Genomic DNA, 22,346 nt, shown 5'->3' with positions numbered 1-22,346 from the left:
AAGTATACCTGCAACATTGGTCCTGAGCGAGCGTGTGTTCAGCAAAGCAGGGATGCTTGTGAACAAACTCCACTCTTCTTTGAAACCAGAGAATGTGAATGCCATAATATTTCAGAATAAAAACAAAATATAAGCTCTGGAGAGAGCACAGACTTTATTACATTGCTCTTGTAAATAATTATTCTTTTGTGCCCCGTTGGAGTTTTTTTTTTTCCCTCTACTCCGGTTGTTTTCAAGACATCTTAAGGTAAGACAGTAATATATTTAATGTTTTATTAACTTTTTGTGGGGAACCTCGCCGACAGTGTGACTAGACATAAATAATTAGAAATGTGTAGTTTTAAGTTCAGCTGGAGAAACGTTTACTTTTTGTGATTATATTTGATGAAAACATATGCACTTATTATTTACACATTTCTTTTGAGTTATGAATAAACAATGCATCGGGTCTTTATGAAAACGATGCTCAATAGTTGAAAAAACACTATCGCCCAGCCCTAATAAGTTGTATTATTTTTTTCTTTTGTTTTTAATATATATTTTTTAATTCTGTTAACTGTTGCTTGATTAAAATAAATACAAATAACAATAATGAATGTATTGGCATTTACTTGAACAACGTAGCCTGAAAGTGAAAGTCCAGTACATGAATATCAAGTTATAGGTGTGTGAAATGAAAAAACATGGGCTGGGTTTACATGCACGTGAAAATCGACTCTACAGTCATGACTGTGTGACGTCACGCGACTACATCGTGAAACAGCAAAAGAACGCTCTTTTGGCACACAATTTTAAGGGCAGGGTCAATCGCTTTCTCACGATAAAAATAGCTGTAAAAACCCATGTAAACCAGAGCAGGAATCAGGCTCGTGGCTCACGAGATTTCAGCAGTCAAGATCCAGGTTTTCTGACTCAATCTCACATATTCTCCAGTAGAAAGGCCGTACAAAACACACACATGCACGCACACACACACAAATTGTACGTTTATGGACTACCTTAACACCAGAACTGCCGACGGCAGTCATTATCACAGTCAGTTTTATAATGAAAAACTAATAAAATAAAAATTTCAAAAGAAACTAGTTTGTAAACAGATGTATGTACATACAAAACTGTAAAATCAAAAGCAGTATTTAATCTAAAATGAAAGTAACATATGATTTGTCTTGTGTATGTGTGTGTCACTCGCAGCACAGCACAGAATCCTGGTTGAGCTTTGCAGTTTTCTAATCGAAATATTTCTGCTGAAGCGCTGTGGCTTCAAGATTAAATCTCTCCTACTGATATTTTCCCCGGTGCATTCCTTGCACAAAACGAAGGAATTGATGGCTGCCAGGTCCAGTAGAGTGTGTGTGTGTGTGTATATATATATATATATATATATATATATATATATATATATATATATATATATATATATATATATATTATGATATTATATATATATATAATACACACACATATATAATATATATGTGTGTGTGTGTGTATATAAAAAAAAATTGAATATTGTAGGTTTTATTCAAAATAAAAACATGTATTATAAAAGGCAGTTCTAGTGTTATTGAAATTTAACTTCTAGATGTTCCACAAACACACACACACAAATTCTAGGTATTAAAACTTGTACTTAGTAGAAATTATATTTTCTATAATCGTGTGTGTGTTGGAAAGGTAACCAGACAAACAAGTAGCTAATGCACAGCGTAATTCAGAATTTCGCAGGCCCAAAGAGCTATTTTTGGCAAACCTTTGATCTTATTTTCAACAGTGGTTTTCAGAACTAACTGATCGATATTGATTGCTGCAGGGTGCCCTGTATTGTACTGAACCCGATGTATGTCAAAGGCATTGCCCAGCAGGCTGTGAGTGACTAATTGCTTTCAAAATTTTATGGCATATGTGGGAGGGTTTAGTGTCTTTAGAAACACTGTAAATCCATAAGCATTACATTTGCGATCAAAATATTTGTCGAATCACAGCCAAATGATTCTCCAGAATGCTCCAGAAATGTTGCTGACCTGTTGCAATATACAACATATGTATTGTTAGTGTAATTTGATATTCGAACCAAATTTTTATTTATTTATTTATTTTCTTAATCATACGCGAAAAATGCACAATAAAAGAAAGGCAAAGAAAGGCATCCGTAAAGAGAGCCACTACTGTTTCCTGAAGTGCCCCTCAAACCCAGGCATTTGCCCTGCTTGGAACTGTATCATTCAAAGCTTGACTATTGGAAGTAAGCCACAGCATATCCATCTGGTTTGTCACACAGTTAATCTCCCCATCACTTATACCTCAAGCGACTTGAATAACATCTGGTACTGCATAGAAATATCCTTCCTGGGGTGTCAATGAGTTTTGTTGGGGGGTGTGACAGCCAAGAACCCAATGTACTAAATACACAGGTTTGGTATCCCTGCAAACCTTAGAACCTGCAGAATATGGAAATCTACATTTGCAGTTCATGTATGCATCCTTTGGGGCACAATTATGGAACTAAATATAAACTTGTGTAATTTTTACCACTTTTAGAGTAGTTTTGCCCTATTTCAGAGTGGGTTCTGGGTAACAGACTTTAGGGGTGGGGGTTGTGTTACCTATTCCTGAATTCTGTAATTGGAAAATGCCTGCCAGGGAGTGTCTTGTTTTGAGGTTTGTTGCAGCCAGGAACCTCATGTAAAAATAAACATGTTTGGTATAGCAAACCTTAGAACCAGCAGAACGTCGAAATCCTGTCTAGTGAACAAACTTTCGAACACAGCCCTAATATATAGTGTGTGTGTGTGTGTGTGTGTGTGCGCGTGTGTACAGTGCCTTGCAAAAGTATTCAGACCCCTGACCAATTCTCTCATATTACTGAATTACAAATGGTACATTGAAATTTCGTTCTGTTAAATATTTTATTTTAAAAAAACTGAAACTCATAATCAATTATTGTAAGGTGACATTGGTTTTATGTTGGGAAATATTTTTAAGAAAAATAAAAAACTGAAATATCTTGCTTGCATAAGTATTCAACCCCTGTGCTGTGGAAGCTCCCAGTTTGCACCAATGAAAGAAATTGCCCTAACGAGGACACAATTAACTTACCATTGGCCTCCAGCAATGAACCATTAAAGTTGCTGTCACATTTTCTGGATAAAAACCCCACTGTTGAAGGATCATTGGTAAGGCTGTGAATCTAAAGGAAAATGAAGACCAAAGAGCATTCTACAGAAGTTAGAGATAAAGTAATACAAATGCATAGATTAGGGAAAGGGTACAAAATAATATCCAAGTGTTTGGATATCCCAGTGAGCACAGTTGGATCAATAATCAGGAAGTGGAAGCTGCATCACACCACCCAGACACTGCCACAAAAAGGCTGTCCCTCAAAACTCAGCGCTCAGCGCTCAAACAAGGAGGCTTGATAGAGAAGCCACAGAGAGGCCAACAATCACTGAAGGAGCTACAGAGTTCAGTGACTGGGAGTGGAGTAATGGTGCACCAGTCAACCATATCAAGAGCTCTGCATGACACTGGCCTGTATGGGAGGGTGGCAAGAAAGAAGCCGTTACTCAAAAAGTACCATCTGAAAGCATGTCTGAAGTTTGCCAGAAAGCATGAGAGTGACCCAGCTGCGATGTGGGAAAAGGTTTTGTGGTCAGATGAGACCAAGATAGAGCTTTCTGGCCAAAACTCAAAGCGCTATGTGTGGCTCAAACCTAACACTGCCCATGCCTCAAGACACACCATCACTACAGTGAAGTATGGTGGTGGCAGCATCATGCTGTTGGGGATGCATTTCATCAGCAGGGACTGGGCATCTTGTTACAATTGAAGGAAGAATGGATGGAGCAAAATACAGGAAAATATTGCAAGAGAATCTGCTTCAGTCTGCTAAAAAACTGAAGCTTGGGAGGAAATTCACCTTTCAGCAGGACAATGATCCCAAGCACAAGGCCAAAGCAACATTGGAGTGGCTCAAGAACAAAAAGGTGAATGTCCTACAGTGGCCCAGTCAAAGTCCTGATCTCAATCCCATTGAGAATCTGTGGTACTATTTGAAAATTGCGGTCCACAAGCGTCGTCCAACCAACCTGAACAACCTGGAGCAAATCTGCCAAGAAGAATGGGCCAAAATCACTCCCGACACTGTGTGCAAAGCTGGTACATACTTACCCCAAAAGACTTAAAGCTGTTATTGCAGTGAATGGTGGCTCTACCAAATATTAATATGTGGGGGTTGAATACTTACGGAAGCAAGATATTTCAGTTTTTTTATTTTTCTTAAAATTATTTCCCAACATAAAACCAATGTCACCTTACAATAATTGATTCTGTTTCAGTGTTTTAAAATAAAATATTTACCACAACGAAATTTCAATGTACCATTTGTAATTCAGTAATATGAGACAATTGGTCAGGGATCTTAGTACTTTTGCAAGTGTGTGTGTGTGTGTGTGATAGTGTATATGCTATTATATATATATATATAGATTATATATATATGCACACACGCGTAAATAAGTCGCAATAGGGTAGGAAACCAGTATCCCCTTTAAGTCCAGGAATTTCATACGGTTAATAAAATCACTGTACGGTCTGTAGCTAGAAATGGGCACTACCAGTACATCACACAGAGAAAATGTACTGACGCAGAACACAAAAACACATTCCCAAAAGCTGTCTCTGGTCTCTTTGGATTAAAGGAATTTAGAATAAAACTAATTTTTCAGCCTGTAAAAAAAGAAAAAAACCCAAAGATGGTTATGTATAGAAAAAAAAAAACAAAGATGGTTATGTATAGAGTCAGCAAAAGATCTTCTGTTTTCAAAAGGCTATTCTGTGTCATTTCAGCGAATCTTAGGTGAGTAAAGGCTGCATTGTAAATCATTCTTAAACATAACTTTCCCGGCTCCACGTGTTACAAAACTGTACATGTAAAAGTTAACCCCAGCCTATGTTCCTGACCAGCCTCCCCTCCTTTAGGAAGTGTGATTGCTATTTACGGAGCTGAGAAGAACGATGGGAAGTTCATGGTGGAGGAATACTGCACAGCCGAGCTGCCCCCGCAGCCCCCCCGGAGAGGCCCACATGCTGACAGGTGATGAAAGCTGACCAGTCCACACTCAAACTTCCTCCATCTGCACCCTTCGAAATACCCCTTATCTGGCAGTCTATTATCTGGTCCAGTTGGACCAAAGTAGGTTTGAGGCAGTTAATATTGCAAAATCATCAATTCAGAATCATTCTGTTTTAAATTAAGAACCACTAAATGAACAGCAATGTCTCAGTTCAAATGTGAAGCATTAAGAAATTGTGACCAGGCTGTAGAATTGAGTTTAACTGCAATTCATCCATAACTTCAAACATTCAGATCATAATATCTCTTTAAAATTAACTTTTATAGACAGGAGACAAACATTTCAGTACGGTATTGTCTACAAGATTCATATCTTGGTAATGGTATTTTGGGATGTTTTACTGTATGCAGACAGTAGATTTTCAGTTAAGTAAAGGTACAGGTTTTGGTAGGTTGATTGGATTGATGGAATAACATCAGTCGCCAATACCATGTAAAAATAGTATGTCTTCTTACCTCCATAAATCCTCAAAGTATGATTCTCAATAATTACTGATAAAGAGTGACCTTTGAGAAGCAGTTCTGTAGATTTATGTAAAATGTGATGTAATTATGGATAGACTCATGTCCGTAAAGTTTGTCTCCTTTATGATACACAGCTGTTGAAGTGTTTGTAGCTAACACTAGAAAGAAAGAAACGTGAGATAGAAAGAAACACATTTTTAGCAAACATTTTTCTTTTAAACCATGATATCTGTACTAAAGTAGGTTAAACAAATCTCTGTTAGCAAGACATGCTTTCAGATGGTCTTGCACTTCCTGGGTCATTTCACCTGGAGCATGAAATTGTCCCCACCCCTTCAGGGCCGTCTTTCCTCCTAGTAACCAACCAGCTACTTTCTATCTAATGACGGACATACTTTGCAGCCAGTAAGGTACTTTGACCCCAAAGACACTGCTGGGGTGAAATTACCTAGGAAGTAAAGCAATAACCCCCCCCGCCCCCGCCCTCGCCCTCTCTCTCTCTCTCTGTCTCTCTCTCAGGTTCGTGCTCCTGGCCTCTGGTCTGGGTTTGGGGGGTGGCAATGCGGACTGCCTCCTGGCTCTGCAGCTGCTGGTGGACATGGTGACGGGACAGCTGGGGGACGAGGGTGAGCAGAGTGGGGTGGCCCAAATCTCCAGGGTGCTGCTGGCTGGGAATCTGCTGAGTCAGAGCACACAGGGCAAGGACTCCGTCAACAAGGTGAGGGGGGTGAGCAGGAAGGTAGTGCTGGGACAGCAGATATTCAGACAAACACGGCATGAAGTGTATTCCTATAACAGAACCTTTATATAACAGAACTCATAAATGACTAACAAAAAACACCATGCAAAGGAAAGCAATGCATAAATGCCATCTGACATAAATAACACATTTAACTGTGTAATAGTGTTTTCTCCTTTCTACAGTAGGTAATGATGTACCAGGTTTGGTGTACAAAATGTGGGTATAAGCATAAGATAAAACCTAATAACATCACTACCCTGCTATGGGTTTACATGCTATCTGTTGAATACAGTTATATTATTATTATATAAGCTATAGCGCTTTGTAAGGAATCTTTGATTTTCACTGTAGTTTGTTCTGAATCATAATCTAATCCATGCACTTGTATGTTAATTTAAAGGGTATATAAGGAGCTTTTTATTTTATTGTGTTGCATGTTCCCATGTGTTGCTACAGCTGTTTATGTAAGGTTGTGTATTGTGTTAATTTATATATATTATTTTAAATATTTTGACCACTTTTTTAAACTTTTAAATTGCATTCCCTGCCTCAAGGTGGCTTCCCATGTACCCCCATGGACCTCTCAAACTACATATCCCATCATCCTCCTGCTCACTGGTAAATCCATCTCCGTTATATATGTGAGCAGGAGGATGATGAGAAATGTAGTTCTGAGAGGTCAATGCAGGTACATGGGAAGCCATCTTGAGGCAGGGAATGCAATTCAAAATGTAAAAACAAATAAATAAATTACAACAATACACAACCTTACATAAACAGTTGTAGCAACACATGGGAACATGTAACACAATCAAATAAAAAGCTCCTTATGTATCCTTTAAAAAGCTCTTTGGGTTATAATGTGAAAGGTTGTTTGCTATTTTCTGTGTTGCTATGCTAGCATAATTTGTGTATTTTCTTTAACATAAGGTTGTATTAGGATGTGGGTAACAACAAGTTTTCTGTGAACTTCCACAATGTAAAAGCAAGTCTGTTGAAAGTTACTGAGAAGGAAATACTTTCCTTGGGTGTGATCTATGGAGGTTGTCTGTGTCTTGTAACCCTTTGTACCAATATATCTTAATAGCAGGGGGGTGTGTGTGTGTGTGTTTGTGACTAGAGGAGATGGAGTATGGGAAGGTGCCAGGTCAAGCTGTGATAAATTTATAATGAAGAAATCATTATTGAGGATAGATGTAACCAGGGCAGTGATACTGAGGAGAGGATTGTTGAAGACTGATGTAAGAGTTAGGTATAAAACAGGCTTATTTAGAGTTCTTTGTTAGATCAGAGGATGAAGAGAAGGCTGCTACACTCTGCACCTGCAGAACTGGTGACTAGCCATTCTGCATTGCTTGCTGTTAACTGGGTTGCTATCACAAAGACTGGCATCAGTGAGCCAATTACCAGTGCGTAGGTACATGCCGTTACTGTTTGTTTGTGATAATGTAGCTTAAAACACATCTGATGAAGTTCGCTGTCACTGGTCCATGCTCTTGGCTTGCCCCCTGCCCCTCTGCTCATCTCCCGCTCCTGTTGATTCCTGGCAGGCTAAGTACCTGACCAAGAAGACGCAGGCCGGTAGTGTGGAGGCTATTCGGATGCTGGACGAGATTCTGGTGCAGCTGGCGGTGAGTTTCTTACAGACAAATCGTCTGACTGACTGAACTAAGCTGGTGAAGACAAATTGAATGATGTGATCCCTGTTCTCAACGATCTTGATTCATTTGTCCCCCTCCAGGCCTCTGTTCCAGTGGACCTCATGCCTGGGGAGTTTGACCCCACTAACTACACCCTGCCCCAGCAGCCTCTACACCAGTGCATGTTCCCACTATCCTCTGCATACCCCACCCTGCAGCTGGTCAGCAACCCATTCCAGGCAGACATTGACGGGCTCCGGTGAGCATCGGGCTGGGGGAGAGGGACTGGGGACTTTACCCAGGCTGGAAATCTGTGTTTGTATGAATTTAACCTTCATACAGGGCAGTTGGTGATGAGACAGTATTTTTCATTTATTTTTATAATGAATGGAGTAGTGTGTTTTCTTTCTTTATTGAAAAAAATTATGTAGAACCTTTTATTTTGTTTAACATTTACACATTTAAACACTGGACTACCTAATGTTACCCCAGGTAAAGTGTCTAAGATTAATATCCAAACATGTGAAACCAGTCATGAGACTTAACTGCAAAATTACTGTTCTCCTTTTTACAAAATACTCCTTTCTGTTTTATTTTTTGTTGTTTGTATTTATTTTAATTACATACAGCCCACACTAAAAAAAAATAAATAAATAAATAATAAAAACAAATTAGTTATTTTTTTTATACTTGGTGTCAGTTAATAGCGCTACTGAGACGAATCTTAAATGCTTGATAATAAAAGTTGAACCAGTAGTCCACACAAGCTGCAGTCTAAAATTATAATGCAGCGTATTATTAGTTTGGTGTTAAGCCTGATTATTTAATGGTAATTCCACGGTGTCAAAGGTTCTAGGGTACTCCTTTAAAGAGTAACTTGCAGGGTTCAGAAAAAATATAGCGTTACACATCCCCACGTGTTGCCATTAAATAATGTGCCTGTAATTTTTCTTTTCATTTTTAACATTGACAGATTTTTACACTTACAACCTCAGTCTGTTTCACAGCCGTTTTCAAAATGTTCGCTCTAGTGCACTGATAGTGTAAGGATTATTGCCCACATTGTCAAACAGGTAACACAACAATAACGATTCATGATGTGGTACAGAACAGAAAAGCTAGAGTACTTGTCCGTTGTGGGTCCCCCCCCCCAATTGCTCTTCTTCCAGTGATTTAGAGGATAGATCTGAAACCCCACAGCACTAGAGTGGACATTTTGAAAAGACACTTTGGAACAGACTTTAAAGTTATAAGTGTAATAAGTTGCCAGGATATTTTCAGTGAAAAGAAATTACAGGTACATTATTTACACAGTTCCAGCAACACTTGGGGACATGTAACGCTATATTTTTCACAACCCGCTCTTTAAAGAGCCACAGCACTGTGGGCTGTGCAGTTATTTCTACATCACTTTCTCAGAAGCATTAGGTGTTAACAATCTAGATCCTTGAAATATTATCCTGGCAGTAATTGTGGAAATGCAGCCTCTTTAAAGCTGCTGTGACCAGTGTTGTTTGCACTCAGGTTCCTGGGGACGTCGGGACAGAATGTGAGCGATATCTACAAGTACAGCGGGCAGGAGGACTACATTGAGATCCTGGAGAGCACCCTGAGACTGAGCCACTTGTCCCCCACTGCTCCAGACACACTGGGTAAGGCGTGTAGGGGTACGGGGGCTTTGGGATGTCTGAAGGGTAGGATCATTCAAATCCTGCTCATATTGAGTTGCAGATCTTGGCTTGGGACCCACAGGGTTAGGTAGGTAGGTGGGGATAGTTTACCTCATCACATCCCCAGCTGATCCGTAGGAGACTCCCCAAGCTGGGCTTGCCTTCAGTTTTTGGTGTTGGAAACATCCATTGCTTGGCTTGACAGCAGGTCTTTAATCCTGGGTTGCAGCGGTTAGGCAATATTCAAATTGGACATTTCAAACTGGGAAGAACAAGAAAAAAAAAAAAAAAAAAAAAAGTGGGTCCCAGAGTAGCTTATCTTGTAAAAGCACTACCGCAGTCTTCCCAGCGACAGCGAGTGGAAGCGACAGCAAGTGGGAGAAGTACAGCGTGGAAAAGTACAGAGCAGTTTCGAAGCAGAAAGGAGAAATTGCATCTTGAATTGCTTTAATCAGAAAACAGAGGACATTGGGGAAACACAGCCGCGTGTGTTTTTCTGATAACAAACAAGCTGAAACTCGGAGCAGCTGATTCAAATTCAGCGCCGTTTTGAGACACGGGCGAGGGGAGGAGCCGACAGCACAGCAGAACAACGCAGTTAAACGAGGCAGTCTTCCCAGCGACAGCGAGTGGAAGCGACAGCGAGTGGGAGAAGTACAGCGTGGAAAAGTACAGAGCAGTTTCGAAGCAGTTTGAAAGCAGGTTGACGGCTGCAGAAGAAACTAAACTTTCAAAAAAAAAAAAAAACCCTCAACATGGTCTTCAAGCCAGTAATCTGTGACACCTGCTTGATGTGGGAAATCCGAGAAAACCCAGCGGAGCTAAACCAAGTGTGCGTAAAGTGCCGCGCGATCCAGGATTTGCATAAACTAGTAAGCATGCTAGAAATGGAGCTGGAAGAAGTGAGACAGCAACAAGATCTTGAGGAACTGGCACACCCACAATTCATGGAAGTCTGCATCACCCCTAACAGACTGAAAGCCACCAGGGAGATAGAAGGTCAGAACAGCTGGGTTCAGGTAGGCAGAAGCAGGGAAAAAAAGAAACTTCGTCAAACACAACCACCAGAAATCAAAACAACCAACAGATTTGAGTCACTTCAGAATTTTGATGAGCAGAACCAACAACAAGAGAATGAAAGGAACAACATCCAGGACCCCATTGACAGTGGTGACCAGACAGCAAAAAGAAGGGAGGTCATGATTGTTGGGGACTCCATATTGAGAAACACAGCAAGTTCAATTCGCAGTTTGGACCCCCTTACTACAACAGTGTGCTGCCTTCCGGGAGCCTCGGTCAAGCACATCACTGAAAACGTGGACAGGCTCCTAGAACGAACAGGAGACGACCCGGTAGTAGTCGTCCACATCGGTACAAACAACATTGGAAGAGACAGACCAAAATCCCTGCAAAACAAATTCAGAGAGCTAGGAAGGAAATTAAAAGAGAAAACCAAAACTGTGGTATTTTCTGGTATACTACCCGCACCTTGCAAAGGACCATATGGACAGCTGGAAATAATAAATCAAAACCAATGGTTGAAGACGTGGTGCACACGGGAAGGCTTCACCTATCTTGATCATTGGACCACATTCTACAACGAGGACTATCTGTATAGACGGGATGGACTGCATTTAAATAACAAGGGAACTAGTCTACTTGGAGAAAAGATCCTCGAGCAGGTTCGGAAGCATTTAAACTAGAAAGGAAGGGGGGAGAAATCAACAAAAAAACAGAAGGGAGACCGCATCAAAACAAGAACAACAACTCAGGTAAGACAACCATTAAATGTGTTTATCTAAATGCTAGAAGTATCAGAAACAAAATTCTAGAACTTGAAGCTACTGCACTAACAGGTAACTATGATGTGATAGGTGTTACAGAAACGTGGTTATCTGAGAGTGATGGGGACGAATATAATATTTGTGGGTATACACTGTATAGGAAAGACAGGCAGGACAGAAGAGGAGGAGGGGTAGCGCTATACATAAGAAACAGTCTTGAAGCCCAGGTGTTAAACCTGGACAAAGAAAATAAAACCGAATCAATATGGGTCAGAATAACAGACAAAAATTCAAAAGGCATAATAATAGGAGCATGCTATAGACCGCCAGATTCAGACGGTGAGCACAATAATCTGTTATACAATGACATTAGAAATGTGTGTAGCAAAGGAGAAGCCATACTAATGGGGGATTTCAACTTCCCCCAAATAAAATGGGAAAACCCGGTGGGTAGCGCGAAGGACGAAATAGAAATGGTGGAAATGACAAATGACTGCTTCCTAACACAATTTGTGAAGGCACCCACTAGAGGGGAGGCATGCCTTGATTTAGTCTTTTCAAATAACGAAGATAGAATAACTAAAACAGAGGTCAGAGAACCACTGGCAAACTCAGACCACAACATGGTCTCATTTGAAGTGTTTTTTAAAATCCCCAAAAGTAAAGACTAAAGCTAAGGTTTACAATTTTAGAAAAGCAAACTATGAAGGTATGAAACAGAGACTAACAGAAGTAGATTGGAGTAAAATAGAGAAAACACCCACAGAAGAAGGATGGTTGTTCTTCAAAAATGTAGTACTAGAGGCGCAAAACAATTATATCCCTAAAGTAGACAAATCTAAATGTAAAACTAAATTGCCAAAATGGTTTAATAGATCAATTAAAAAAATATTCAGCGAAAAAAGGCACTTTACAGAGCATTAAAAAAGGACCAAAAAGAAAGTACACAGAAAGAGTACACAGAACTGCAAATGCAAGTCAAAAAGGAAGTTAGAAAGGCCAAGAGAGAAATAGAAATGAACATTGCTAAGGGAGCTAAAACCAATTCCAAAATGTTTTTCCAATATTACAACAGCAAGAGAACATTCAAAGAGGAGATTAAATGTTTAAGAGATACAAATGGCAAAATCGTAGAGGAAGAAAAAAAAATAGCAAATATGTTAAATGATTACTTTTCACAAGTTTTTACAAAGGAAGATACTGACAACATGCCCCACATGTCATCCAGTTCCTATCCAGTTTTAAATAACTTTAGCATAACTGAGGCAGAAGTGTTAAAGGGACTAGGAGCTCTTAAAATAAACAAATCCCCTGGGCCGGATGAGATCCTCCCAGTAGTACTCAAAGAAATGAAAGAAGTAATTTACAAACCGCTAACCAAGATCATGCAGCAGTCTCTTGACACAGGGGTGGTACCAACAGACTGGAAAATTGCAAACGTAATACCGATCCACAAAAAGGGAAACAAAACTGAACCAGGTAACTACAGACCAGTAAGCCTGACTTCTATTATATGCAAACTTATGGAAACTATAATAAGAGCCAAAATGGAAAATTACCTATATGGTAACAGAGTACTGGGAGACAGTCAACATGGTTTTAGGAAAGGGAGATCGTGCCTAACTAACTTGCTTGATTTTTTTGAGGATGCAACATCGATAATGGATAATTGCAAAGCATATGACATGGTTTATTTAGATTTCCAGAAAGCTTTTGACAAAGTCCCGCACAAAAGATTAATTCTCAAACTGAACGCAGTTGGGATTCAAGGAAACACATGTACATGGATTAGGGAGTGGTTAACATGTAGAAAACAGAAAGTACTGATTAGAGGAAAAACCTCAGAATGGAGTGTGGTAACCAGCGGTGTACCACAGGGATCAGTATTAGGTCCTCTGCTATTCCTAATCTACATTAATGATTTAGATTCTGGTATAGTAAGCAAACTTGTTAAATTTGCAGACGACACAAAAGTAGGAGGAGTGGCAAACACTGTTGCAGCAGCAAAGGTCATTCAAAATGATCTAGACAAGATTCAGAACTGGGCAGACACATGGCAAATGACATTTAATAGAGAAAAGTGTAAGGTACTGCACGCAGGAAATAAAAATGTACATTATAAATATCATATGGGAGATATTGAAATTGGAGAAGGAATCTATGAAAAAGACCTAGGAGTTTTTGTTGACTCAGAAATGTCTTCATCTAGGCAATGTGGGGAAGCTATAAAAAAGGCTAACAAGATACTCGGATACATTGTGAAAAGTGTTGAATTTAAATCAAGGGAAGTAATGTTAAAACTGTACAATGCACTTGTAAGACCTCATCTTGAATATTGTGTGCAGTTCTGGTCACCTCGCTATAAAAAAGATATTGCTGCTCTAGAAAGAGTGCAAAGAAGAGCGACCAGAATTATTCCGGGCTTAAAAGGCATGTCATATGCAGACAGGCTAAAAGAATTGAATCTGTTCAGTCTTGAACAAAGAAGACTACGTGGCGACCTAATTCAAGCATTCCAAATTCTAAAAGGTATTGACAGTGTGGACGCAAGGGACTTTTTCAGCCTGAAAAAAGAAACAAGGACCAGGGGTCACAAATGGAGTTTAGAAAAAGGGGCATTCAGAACAGAAAATAGGAGACACTTTTTTACACAGAGAATTGTGAGGGTCTGGAATCAACTCCCCAGTAATGTTGTTGAAGCTGACACCCTGGGATCCTTCAAGAAGCTGCTTGATGAGATTTTGGGATCAATAAGCTACTAACAACCAAACGAGCAAGATGGGCCGAATGGCCTCCTCTCGTTTGTAGACTTTCTTATGTTCTTATGTTCTTATGTTGCGGGGTGACTCCTCCAGTCAAGGTTTGAGTCCCGGTTCGAGCTGAAAGCTAACACCTGCAGGGCTGGCCTTTGTCCTCAAAGCACCAGTAGATTGGCTACACATGCCATCGAACTCGTGGGTGCAAAGAGGCAAGTGGCTGTGCGGTGGATCGGGGGACTGTCCTTCAGTTGTTCTGAGCTGTCATGGGGAACTGCTCCGGGAAGATATTTGGACGTTCTGAATTTGAGAAAAATGAGGGTAAAATTATTTGGTGTTAAATAAAAATACAATAAAACATTGTAAAATGTAAAACCAAGAAGGAATTGCAGCTTCTTCTAAAGTGCATGTGGTAGGGTTGAGATTCACACTGTGTGTGTCCCGTGTAGGCTGCTACCCATTCTACGAGCGCGACCCGTTCATTCTGGAGGAGTGTCCTCATGTCTACTTCTGTGGCAACGCACCGGCCTTCCAGTCCAAACGAGTCACAGGTGAGGGAGAATGAACACACTTTGATGGGTTTGTGGGAAAGGGATATTCGCCATGGGTTTTACTCTTGACCAATTTTTCCCTGCTTCATGTCATTTTAAGTATCATTCTGAGTGGTTCTATAGCTCCAATATTGAATTGCATTCATTTTTATCTGGATCAGAGTCCACTTAGTATTGTCACTTAGTATTGTAATCCCAAGTAGATCCTGATGCAGATGAAAAAGAATAACATTCAGTATTAGAAAAAAGGAACCCTGGACCACCATTGATTGTTAATGGTGTTGTTAAATCTAGTTTACAACTGAAGCAGCAACATAGTCATGTGCTTGTGTGTTTTAAAGTATAAATCTTGTCAGATTGAAATGGTAATTTCAATGTGACAAAATTAAGTGATTGTGAAGTGTGCGGTTTCATATGAGTGCAGTTGCTGACATTTTAGAACATTTTAATAATTTAGTTAAAACGATTCCAAGCAGCCTTGAAATACATTTCAGAAACAGCAGTGTTATGAAACAGTATGTTCACAAATAAAGCACCAAAAAGGATCAGATATGTGATTTATTAAAACTAGTCAACTGTTTTTACCTCAAGTATTTGACTCTGGCAATAAATTGTGCTTCTGCTGAAGCAGCTTCACTGACCTAGTGTCTGGATCTTGGTCTCTAGGTGCTGAGGGCCAAGATGTCCTCCTTGTCGCTATCCCAGAGTTCAGCTCGACACAGACTGCCTGCCTGGTAAACCTGCACAACCTGGAGTGCCAGCCAATCAGCTTCTCAGCTTTCTCAGCCGAGGCGGAGGAAGAGAGCGAGATGGATGTCAGCCACTGAGCACAAGCTTAGCCGCTGAAGAGAGCAGCTCAGCCTGGGGATGTAAGACCAAGGCCAGGCCCAGTGACTGTTTAATTGTTGATTGCATTACCTTTTTTTTTATTATATTTCTTCTGGATTGAAATATGCACTCCATTTTTTTACCCTCAAGAATAAACAAAGGTATGGCAACCCCTCCCAGTAACTGACCTCTACAGTGAATACAAGCAGCCCACACTTCCTTTCCCTTATTGCTAAGAATAAAATCCCATAACGTGTGAAATATGAAGTGAGCTCTAATACATGTGGATGATACTTACTGGAATTATTGTATTAGCTTTATGTCCTTTCGAAACACCTCTCTTCCACCACTAACAAGGAAGAGTTTCCATTGCAACCTTATAACTCTCTCATGCAGCCACCATAAGCTGTACCCTTGCAGTTTATCTAAGAAGCCTTTCTTAATGGAAACCACTGGTAGAGATATAGATAGCAGTTGGTATTGTTGTCATTCCACCCTGCCACCCCCCCATACCCCAGAAACGTACTCCAATGACTCTGCACATTTATATATGCCAGTCCCTGCATCGTGAACTGGCATCGTTGGGAAGCAAGTACATTATTCCAGTTTATTAGCAAAGGATCAGACTCTTGTGTTTAACAATCACTATTTTAAGAAGCATGTTGTGCTTCGACTGGACTTGAACTTGCATTGACATGCTTTGAACTCGAAATTGTGACTGATAACTACTCTGGGGCCACAAAGACAGACTCTGATTCATTTTGAAAGAAGAGCTATATACCCTTCCTATGTCCCTCCTTGATTTACTGCATCTGTGTTTGTTTTACTGAAGACGCTTGTAAATAAACGAAGATCTTGTCATTTTCTTGTAAGACTCTTCATTATTCCAGTGTTTATTCTTTAAGGTTGTCAATCTCATTTTGATTAATCGATTAGTAGACTAGCTGATGTTACGTCTGTGAAACCAGTCATGTTTTTAAAACTGCAAACGGTTGTTTATCATACATATGTTCAGTGCTTGATTTTAGTATTTATAGTCTTTGAATTGATCTTATTTTAAGTAGTGTAGTTCTGAACTCTGCTCATATTGGTGCACACGGGAAGGCTTCACCTATCTTGATCATTGGACCACTTTCTACAACGAGGACTATCTGTATAGACGGGATGGACTGCATTTAAATAACAAGGGAACTAGTCTACTTGGAGAAAAGATCCTCGAGCAGGTTCGGAAGCATTTAAACTAGAAAGGAAGGGGGGAGAAATCAACAAAAAAACAGAAGGGAGACCGCATCAAAACAAGAACAACAACTCAGGTAAGACAACCATTAAATGTATTTATCTAAATGCTAGAAGTATCAGAAACAAAATTCTAGAACTTGAAGCTACTGCACTAACAGGTAACTATGATGTGATAGGTGTTACAGAAACGTGGTTATCTGAGAGTGATGGGGACGAATATAATATTTGTGGGTATACACTGTATAGGAAAGACAGGCAGGACAGACGAGGAGGAGGGGTAGCGCTATACATAAGAAACAGTCTTGAAGCCCAGGTGTTAAACCTGGACAAAGAAAATAAAACCGAATCAATATGGGTCAGAATAACACAAAAATTCAAAAGGCATAATAATAGGAGCATGCTATAGACCGCCAGATTCAGACGGTGAGCAAAATAATCTGTTATACAATGACATTAGAAATGTGTGTAGCAAAGGAGAAGCCATACTAATGGGGGATTTCAACTTCCCCCAAATAAAATGGGAAAACCCGGTGGGTAGCGCGAAGGATGAAATAGAAATGGTGGAAATGACAAATGACTGCTTCCTAACACAATTTGTCAAGGCACCGACTAGAGGGGAGGCATGCCTTGATTTAGTCTTTTCAAATAACGAAGATAGAATAACTAAAACAGAGGTCAGAGAACCACTGGCAAACTCAGACCACAACATGGTCTCATTTGAAGTGTTTTTTAAATCCTCAAAAGTAAAGACTAAAGCTAAGGTTTACAATTTTAGAAAAGCAAACTATGAAGGCATGAAACAGAGACTAACAGAAGTAGATTGGAGTAAAATAGAGAAAACACCCACAGAAGAAGGATGGTTGTTCTTCAAAAACGTAGTACTAGAGGCGCAAAACAATTATATCCCTAAAGTAGACAAATCTAAATGTAAAACTAAATTGCCAAAATGGTTTAATAGATCAATTAAAAAAAATATTCAGCGAAAAAAGGCACTTTACAGAGCATTAAAAAAGGACCAAAAAGAAAGTACACAGAAAGAGTACACAGAACTGCAAATGCAAGTCAAAAAGGAAGTTAGAAAGGCCAAGAGAGAAATAGAAATGAACATTGCTAAGGGAGCTAAAACCAATTCCAAAATGTTTTTCCAATATTACAACAGCAAGAGAACATTCAAAGAGGAGATTAAATGTTTAAGAGATACAAATGGCAAAATCATAGAGGAAGAAAAAAAAATAGCAAATATGTTAAATGATTACTTTTCACAAGTTTTTACAAAGGAAGATACTGACAACATGCCCCACATGTCATCCAGTTCCTATCCAGTTTTAAATAACTTTAGCATAACTGAGGCAGAAGTGTTAAAGGGACTAGGAGCTCTTAAAATAAACAAATCCCCTGGGCCGGATGAGATCCTCCCAGTAGTACTCAAAGAAATGAAAGAAGTAATTTACAAACCGCTAACCAAGATCATGCAGCAGTCTCTTGACACAGGGGTGGTACCGACAGACTGGAAAATTGCAAACGTAATACCGATCCACAAAAAGGGAAACAAAACTGAACCAGGTAACTACAGACCAGTAAGCCTGACTTCTATTATATGCAAACTTATGGAAAACTATAATAAGATCCAAAATGGAAAATTACCTATATGGTAACAGGGTACTGGGAGACAGTCAACATGGTTTTAGGAAAGGGAGATCGTGTCTAACTAACTTGCTTGATTTTTTTGAGGATGCAACATCGATAATGGATAATTGCAAAGCATATGACATGGTTTATTTAGATTTCCAGAAAGCTTTTGACAAAGTCCCGCACAAAAGATTAATTCTCAAACTGAACGCAGTTGGGATTCAAGGAAACACATGTACATGGATTAGGGAGTGGTTAACATGTAGAAAACAGAAAGTACTGATTAGAGGAAAAACCTCAGAATGGAGTGTGGTAACCAGCGGTGTACCACAGGGATCAGTATTAGGTCCTCTGCTATTCCTAATCTACATTAATGATTTAGATTCTGGTATAGTAAGCAAACTTGTTAAATTTGCAGACGACACAAAAGTAGGAGGAGTGGCAAACACTGTTGCAGCAGCAAAGGTCATTCAAAATGATCTAGACAAGATTCAGAATTGGGCAGACACATGGCAAATGACATTTAATAGAGAAAAGTGTAAGGTACTGCACGCAGGAAATAAAAATGTACATTATAAATATCATATGGGAGATACTGAAATTGGAGAAGGAATCTATGAAAAAGACCTAGGAGTTTTTGTTGACTCAGAAATGTCTTCATCTAGACAATGTGGGGAAGCTATAAAAAAGGCTAACAAGATGCTCGGATACATTGTGAAAAGTGTTGAATTTAAATCAAGGGAAGTAATGTTAAAACTGTACAAGGCACTTGTAAGACCTCATCTTGAATATTGTGTTCAGTTCTGGTCACCTCGCTCTAAAAAAGATATTGCTGCTCTAGAAAGAGTGCAAAGAAGAGCGACCAGAATTATTCCGGGCTTAAAAGGCATGTCATATGCAGACAGGCTAAAAGAATTGAATCTGTTCAGTCTTGAACAAAGAAGACTACGTGGCGACCTAATTCAAGCATTCAAAATTCTAAAAGGTATTGACAGTGTCGACGCAAGGGACTTTTTCAGCCTGAAAAAAGAAACAAGGACCAGGGGTCACAAATGGAGTTTAGAAAAAGGGGCATTCAGAACAGAAAATAGGAGACACTTTTTTACACAGAGAATTGTGAGGGTCTGGAATCAACTCCCCAGTAATGTTGTTGAAGCTGACACCCTGGGATCCTTCAAGAAGCTGCTTGATGAGATTTTGGGATCAATAAGCTACTAACAACCAAACGAGCAAGATGGGCCGAATGGCCTCCTCTCGTTTGTAAACTTTCTTATGTTCTTATGTTCTTATGTTCTTAAGGACATGTTTATTGCCACAGTAATGTCAGATTCACACATAATCTTTTTTATATATATTTATATATACTCTAAGCACACTCTTAAACTCAGAGGAGACGTTCAAGAGGACATAGGGATGTTTAGGACTCCTGTAATGCACTGGGCTTACAATGTATCCAGATGACTTTAATAATAAAGAAGCTCGCACAGAGCCGTTCGATTTGAAGTTTTAATGACTCTGAGTAGTATCAGTACTCCTACAGTTTCTTAAATGCTTAAAAATGGATTGAGTAGTTACAGCCTATGTTGAATCCCAAATGACAGGTTAACTGGGACGTCCAGTGCCTTAACGGGTATAATAGTATTAATACTTCAATATGTTTATGGTTAATAAAAGTTTTTGCCCTTAAGCTATGCAATCATAAAGCTAAAAAACGCCCACCGCTAAATCCTAAAGCATCCAATATTTCACTTCTCCACAGCTAAAATATAAAACCTATACCCGATAGCAATGCATCAATATTAAAAGAGATAAATTCAAAATAGTTCTTACCTCCCAAAAATATATATGGAAGTGTAGAATATAATCTTTCCTTGAAAAGAGTGACAACCATTACCAAATGGGAAGAGCCTCTCTGATAAGCTGCCCTATCAGGGCCCTGCTGTGAGGGGGAAGGCCCTCACACCTGCTGAAGAGGGACGTCCTCACAGTAGCATATTGCCATTTTAGAAATCGAAGGTCAGCTGGGGACACGACCTCGAAGGGTAATTTCTGTCATTCTTTTCAGGGAACCAGGGTTATGGTAATAATCTAACGTTCCCTTTTAGGTGGAATGACAACCATTACCGAATGGGAAGCTGTACATAAAGCTGTCGTGGCTCCAGATTACCGACAGTACAGCCCCATGGGGATAGCCTTAGAGCCTAAGGGCATGCTGCTGGCAACACCCTAGAGCCCAGGGAGGGTCTTGCTAAGTTTGCAACATCAAGGCGGTAAAAACCTGTAAATGTCTGACTACCTGTCCATGTAGTAGCATTGCAAAGCTCAGGCCCCTGGTAGAATGGGCTGTAATGTCCCCCAGCATAGGGAGTTCATCTGTTCATATACCAAGCGTGCTACGCACTGCTTTGACAGGGCTTGACCTCTAGAGTGGGACTCATAGCAGACAAACAGCTGGTTGGATTGTCTCCAGGACACTGTCTTCTCCAGAGAACAGCGCAGAGCCCGGAGCGGGCAAAGCGTGTGCTGTCTGTGGTCCTCCTCTGACTCATGCAGGGGAGGTCTGAAAGCTTCCAAAAACCACTGGTTGGTTAATATGGAATGAAGAGACCACCTTTAGCAAAAAGGCTGGGTTCGTTCTTAATGTTACCTGTGAGTCATTACCAGTGAAAGCCATACATGTGTCATCGATGGACAGCTCATGAAGCTCACTTACTCTTCTGGCAGACGTAATAGCTAGTAAAAACACCACTTTTAGAGAAACAGGGCGCAGCTCTACTGAGGCCATGGGCTCAAATGGGGGACCCGTAAGGACATCCAGCACCAGCTCCCACTTAGGGACCATGCTTTTCATTGGAGGACGGAGCCTCCGGGCCCCTTTAAGAAACTGCACAGCCAGGAAGTGTGCCAGTGGGCACAGAGTCTATTTTTATCATGACACACTGATATTGCTGCCAAGCAGACATGCAGATTTTTCTGCATAAACAGATGTTGTAAGGTGGTTTGAATTGTCTCAATAGGGCAGGTCATAGCGTCGTGATCCCCAGCAATGCACCAGTTTTGGAAAACCTTCCATTTATATGAATACTGGGCTCTAGTGCTAGGCACCCTAGCAGACTGTAGTGTCTCTACTACTGCGTTTGGCAGACCTCGTCTAGATAGACAGCGCCATTCAACGGCCAAACCCAGAGATGGAACTGGGCCGGGTTCGGGTGCAGTAATAACCACTCCATTTGGCTCATGATTTGGCTCATGAGGTCCTTGCGGAGCGGGAGCTGTCACAGTTGGCCCCAAAACATATTGGAAAGGAGTGCCTTGGCCATCTGGATGCGACCAGCAAAACCTCAGCAAAACCTGAGCGCTCTCTCTCCACCCTGATCCGCTGTAGTGTCAGTTTTAACAATTTGTTTAGTATTTCTGCTGGCTTTATATATTTTTTAAAACACAGTATAGTTATTATAACATTTTAACACACAAGCAGTTTCACAAATGTTCAATTTCCATCCCAAAGATCAGCCTCCTTCCAGTAGCTGTCACAGTCTTGGGTTAGTTTCTGCTCTCAGTGAGTCTGTCAAAGCCACCACAGGTGTGTCTTTAAAAGCCATGTCATATGCAGACAGGCTAAAAGAATTGAATCTGTTCAGTCTTGAACAAAGAAGACTACGTGGCGACCTAATTCAAGCATTCAAAATTCTAAAAGGTATTGACAGTGTCGACGCAAGGGACTTTTTCAGCCTGAAAAAAGAAACAAGGACCAGGGGTCACAAATGGAGTTTAGAAAAAGGGGCATTCAGAACAGAAAATAGGAGACACTTTTTTACATAGAGAATTGTGAGGGTCTGGAATCAACTCCCCAGTAATGTTGTTGAAGCTGACACCCTGGGATCCTTCAAGAAGCTGCTTGATGAGAT

The 22,346-nt window shown here is 40.1% G+C and overlaps 2 protein-coding genes across 3 annotated transcripts in view; both read left to right on the top strand.

Moving 5' to 3' along the window:
- rnf122 (ring finger protein 122) overlaps positions 1 to 22,346 on the top strand; it is a 241,334-nt gene that overhangs the window by 20,157 nt on the left and 198,831 nt on the right. The gene's annotated exons all lie outside the window — the stretch shown is intronic.
- On the top strand, positions 7 to 16,431 carry LOC121303073 (DNA polymerase delta subunit 2-like). 2 transcript variants are annotated; one of them, XM_041233490.1, is made up of 8 exons: positions 7 to 247; positions 4,981 to 5,095; positions 6,119 to 6,317; positions 7,892 to 7,972; positions 8,083 to 8,240; positions 9,506 to 9,633; positions 14,641 to 14,742; positions 15,409 to 16,431. In XM_041233490.1, the coding sequence occupies exons 2-8, from the start codon at positions 5,028 to 5,030 to the stop codon at positions 15,567 to 15,569; spliced, it is 897 nt and encodes a 298-aa protein (XP_041089424.1). In that variant the 5' UTR covers positions 7 to 247; positions 4,981 to 5,027; the 3' UTR covers positions 15,570 to 16,431. The 2 variants fall into 2 exon arrangements, with proteins under 2 accessions (XP_041089424.1, XP_041089423.1); XM_041233489.1 differs by lacking the exon at positions 7 to 247 and having other exon boundaries at positions 4,530 to 5,095.

Source organism: Polyodon spathula, chromosome 31 (assembly GCF_017654505.1).
Source record: "Polyodon spathula isolate WHYD16114869_AA chromosome 31, ASM1765450v1, whole genome shotgun sequence".
In the NCBI taxonomy this organism is placed as follows: domain Eukaryota; kingdom Metazoa; phylum Chordata; class Actinopteri; order Acipenseriformes; family Polyodontidae; genus Polyodon; species Polyodon spathula.
This window is presented reverse-complemented; position numbering and strand designations above follow the sequence as displayed.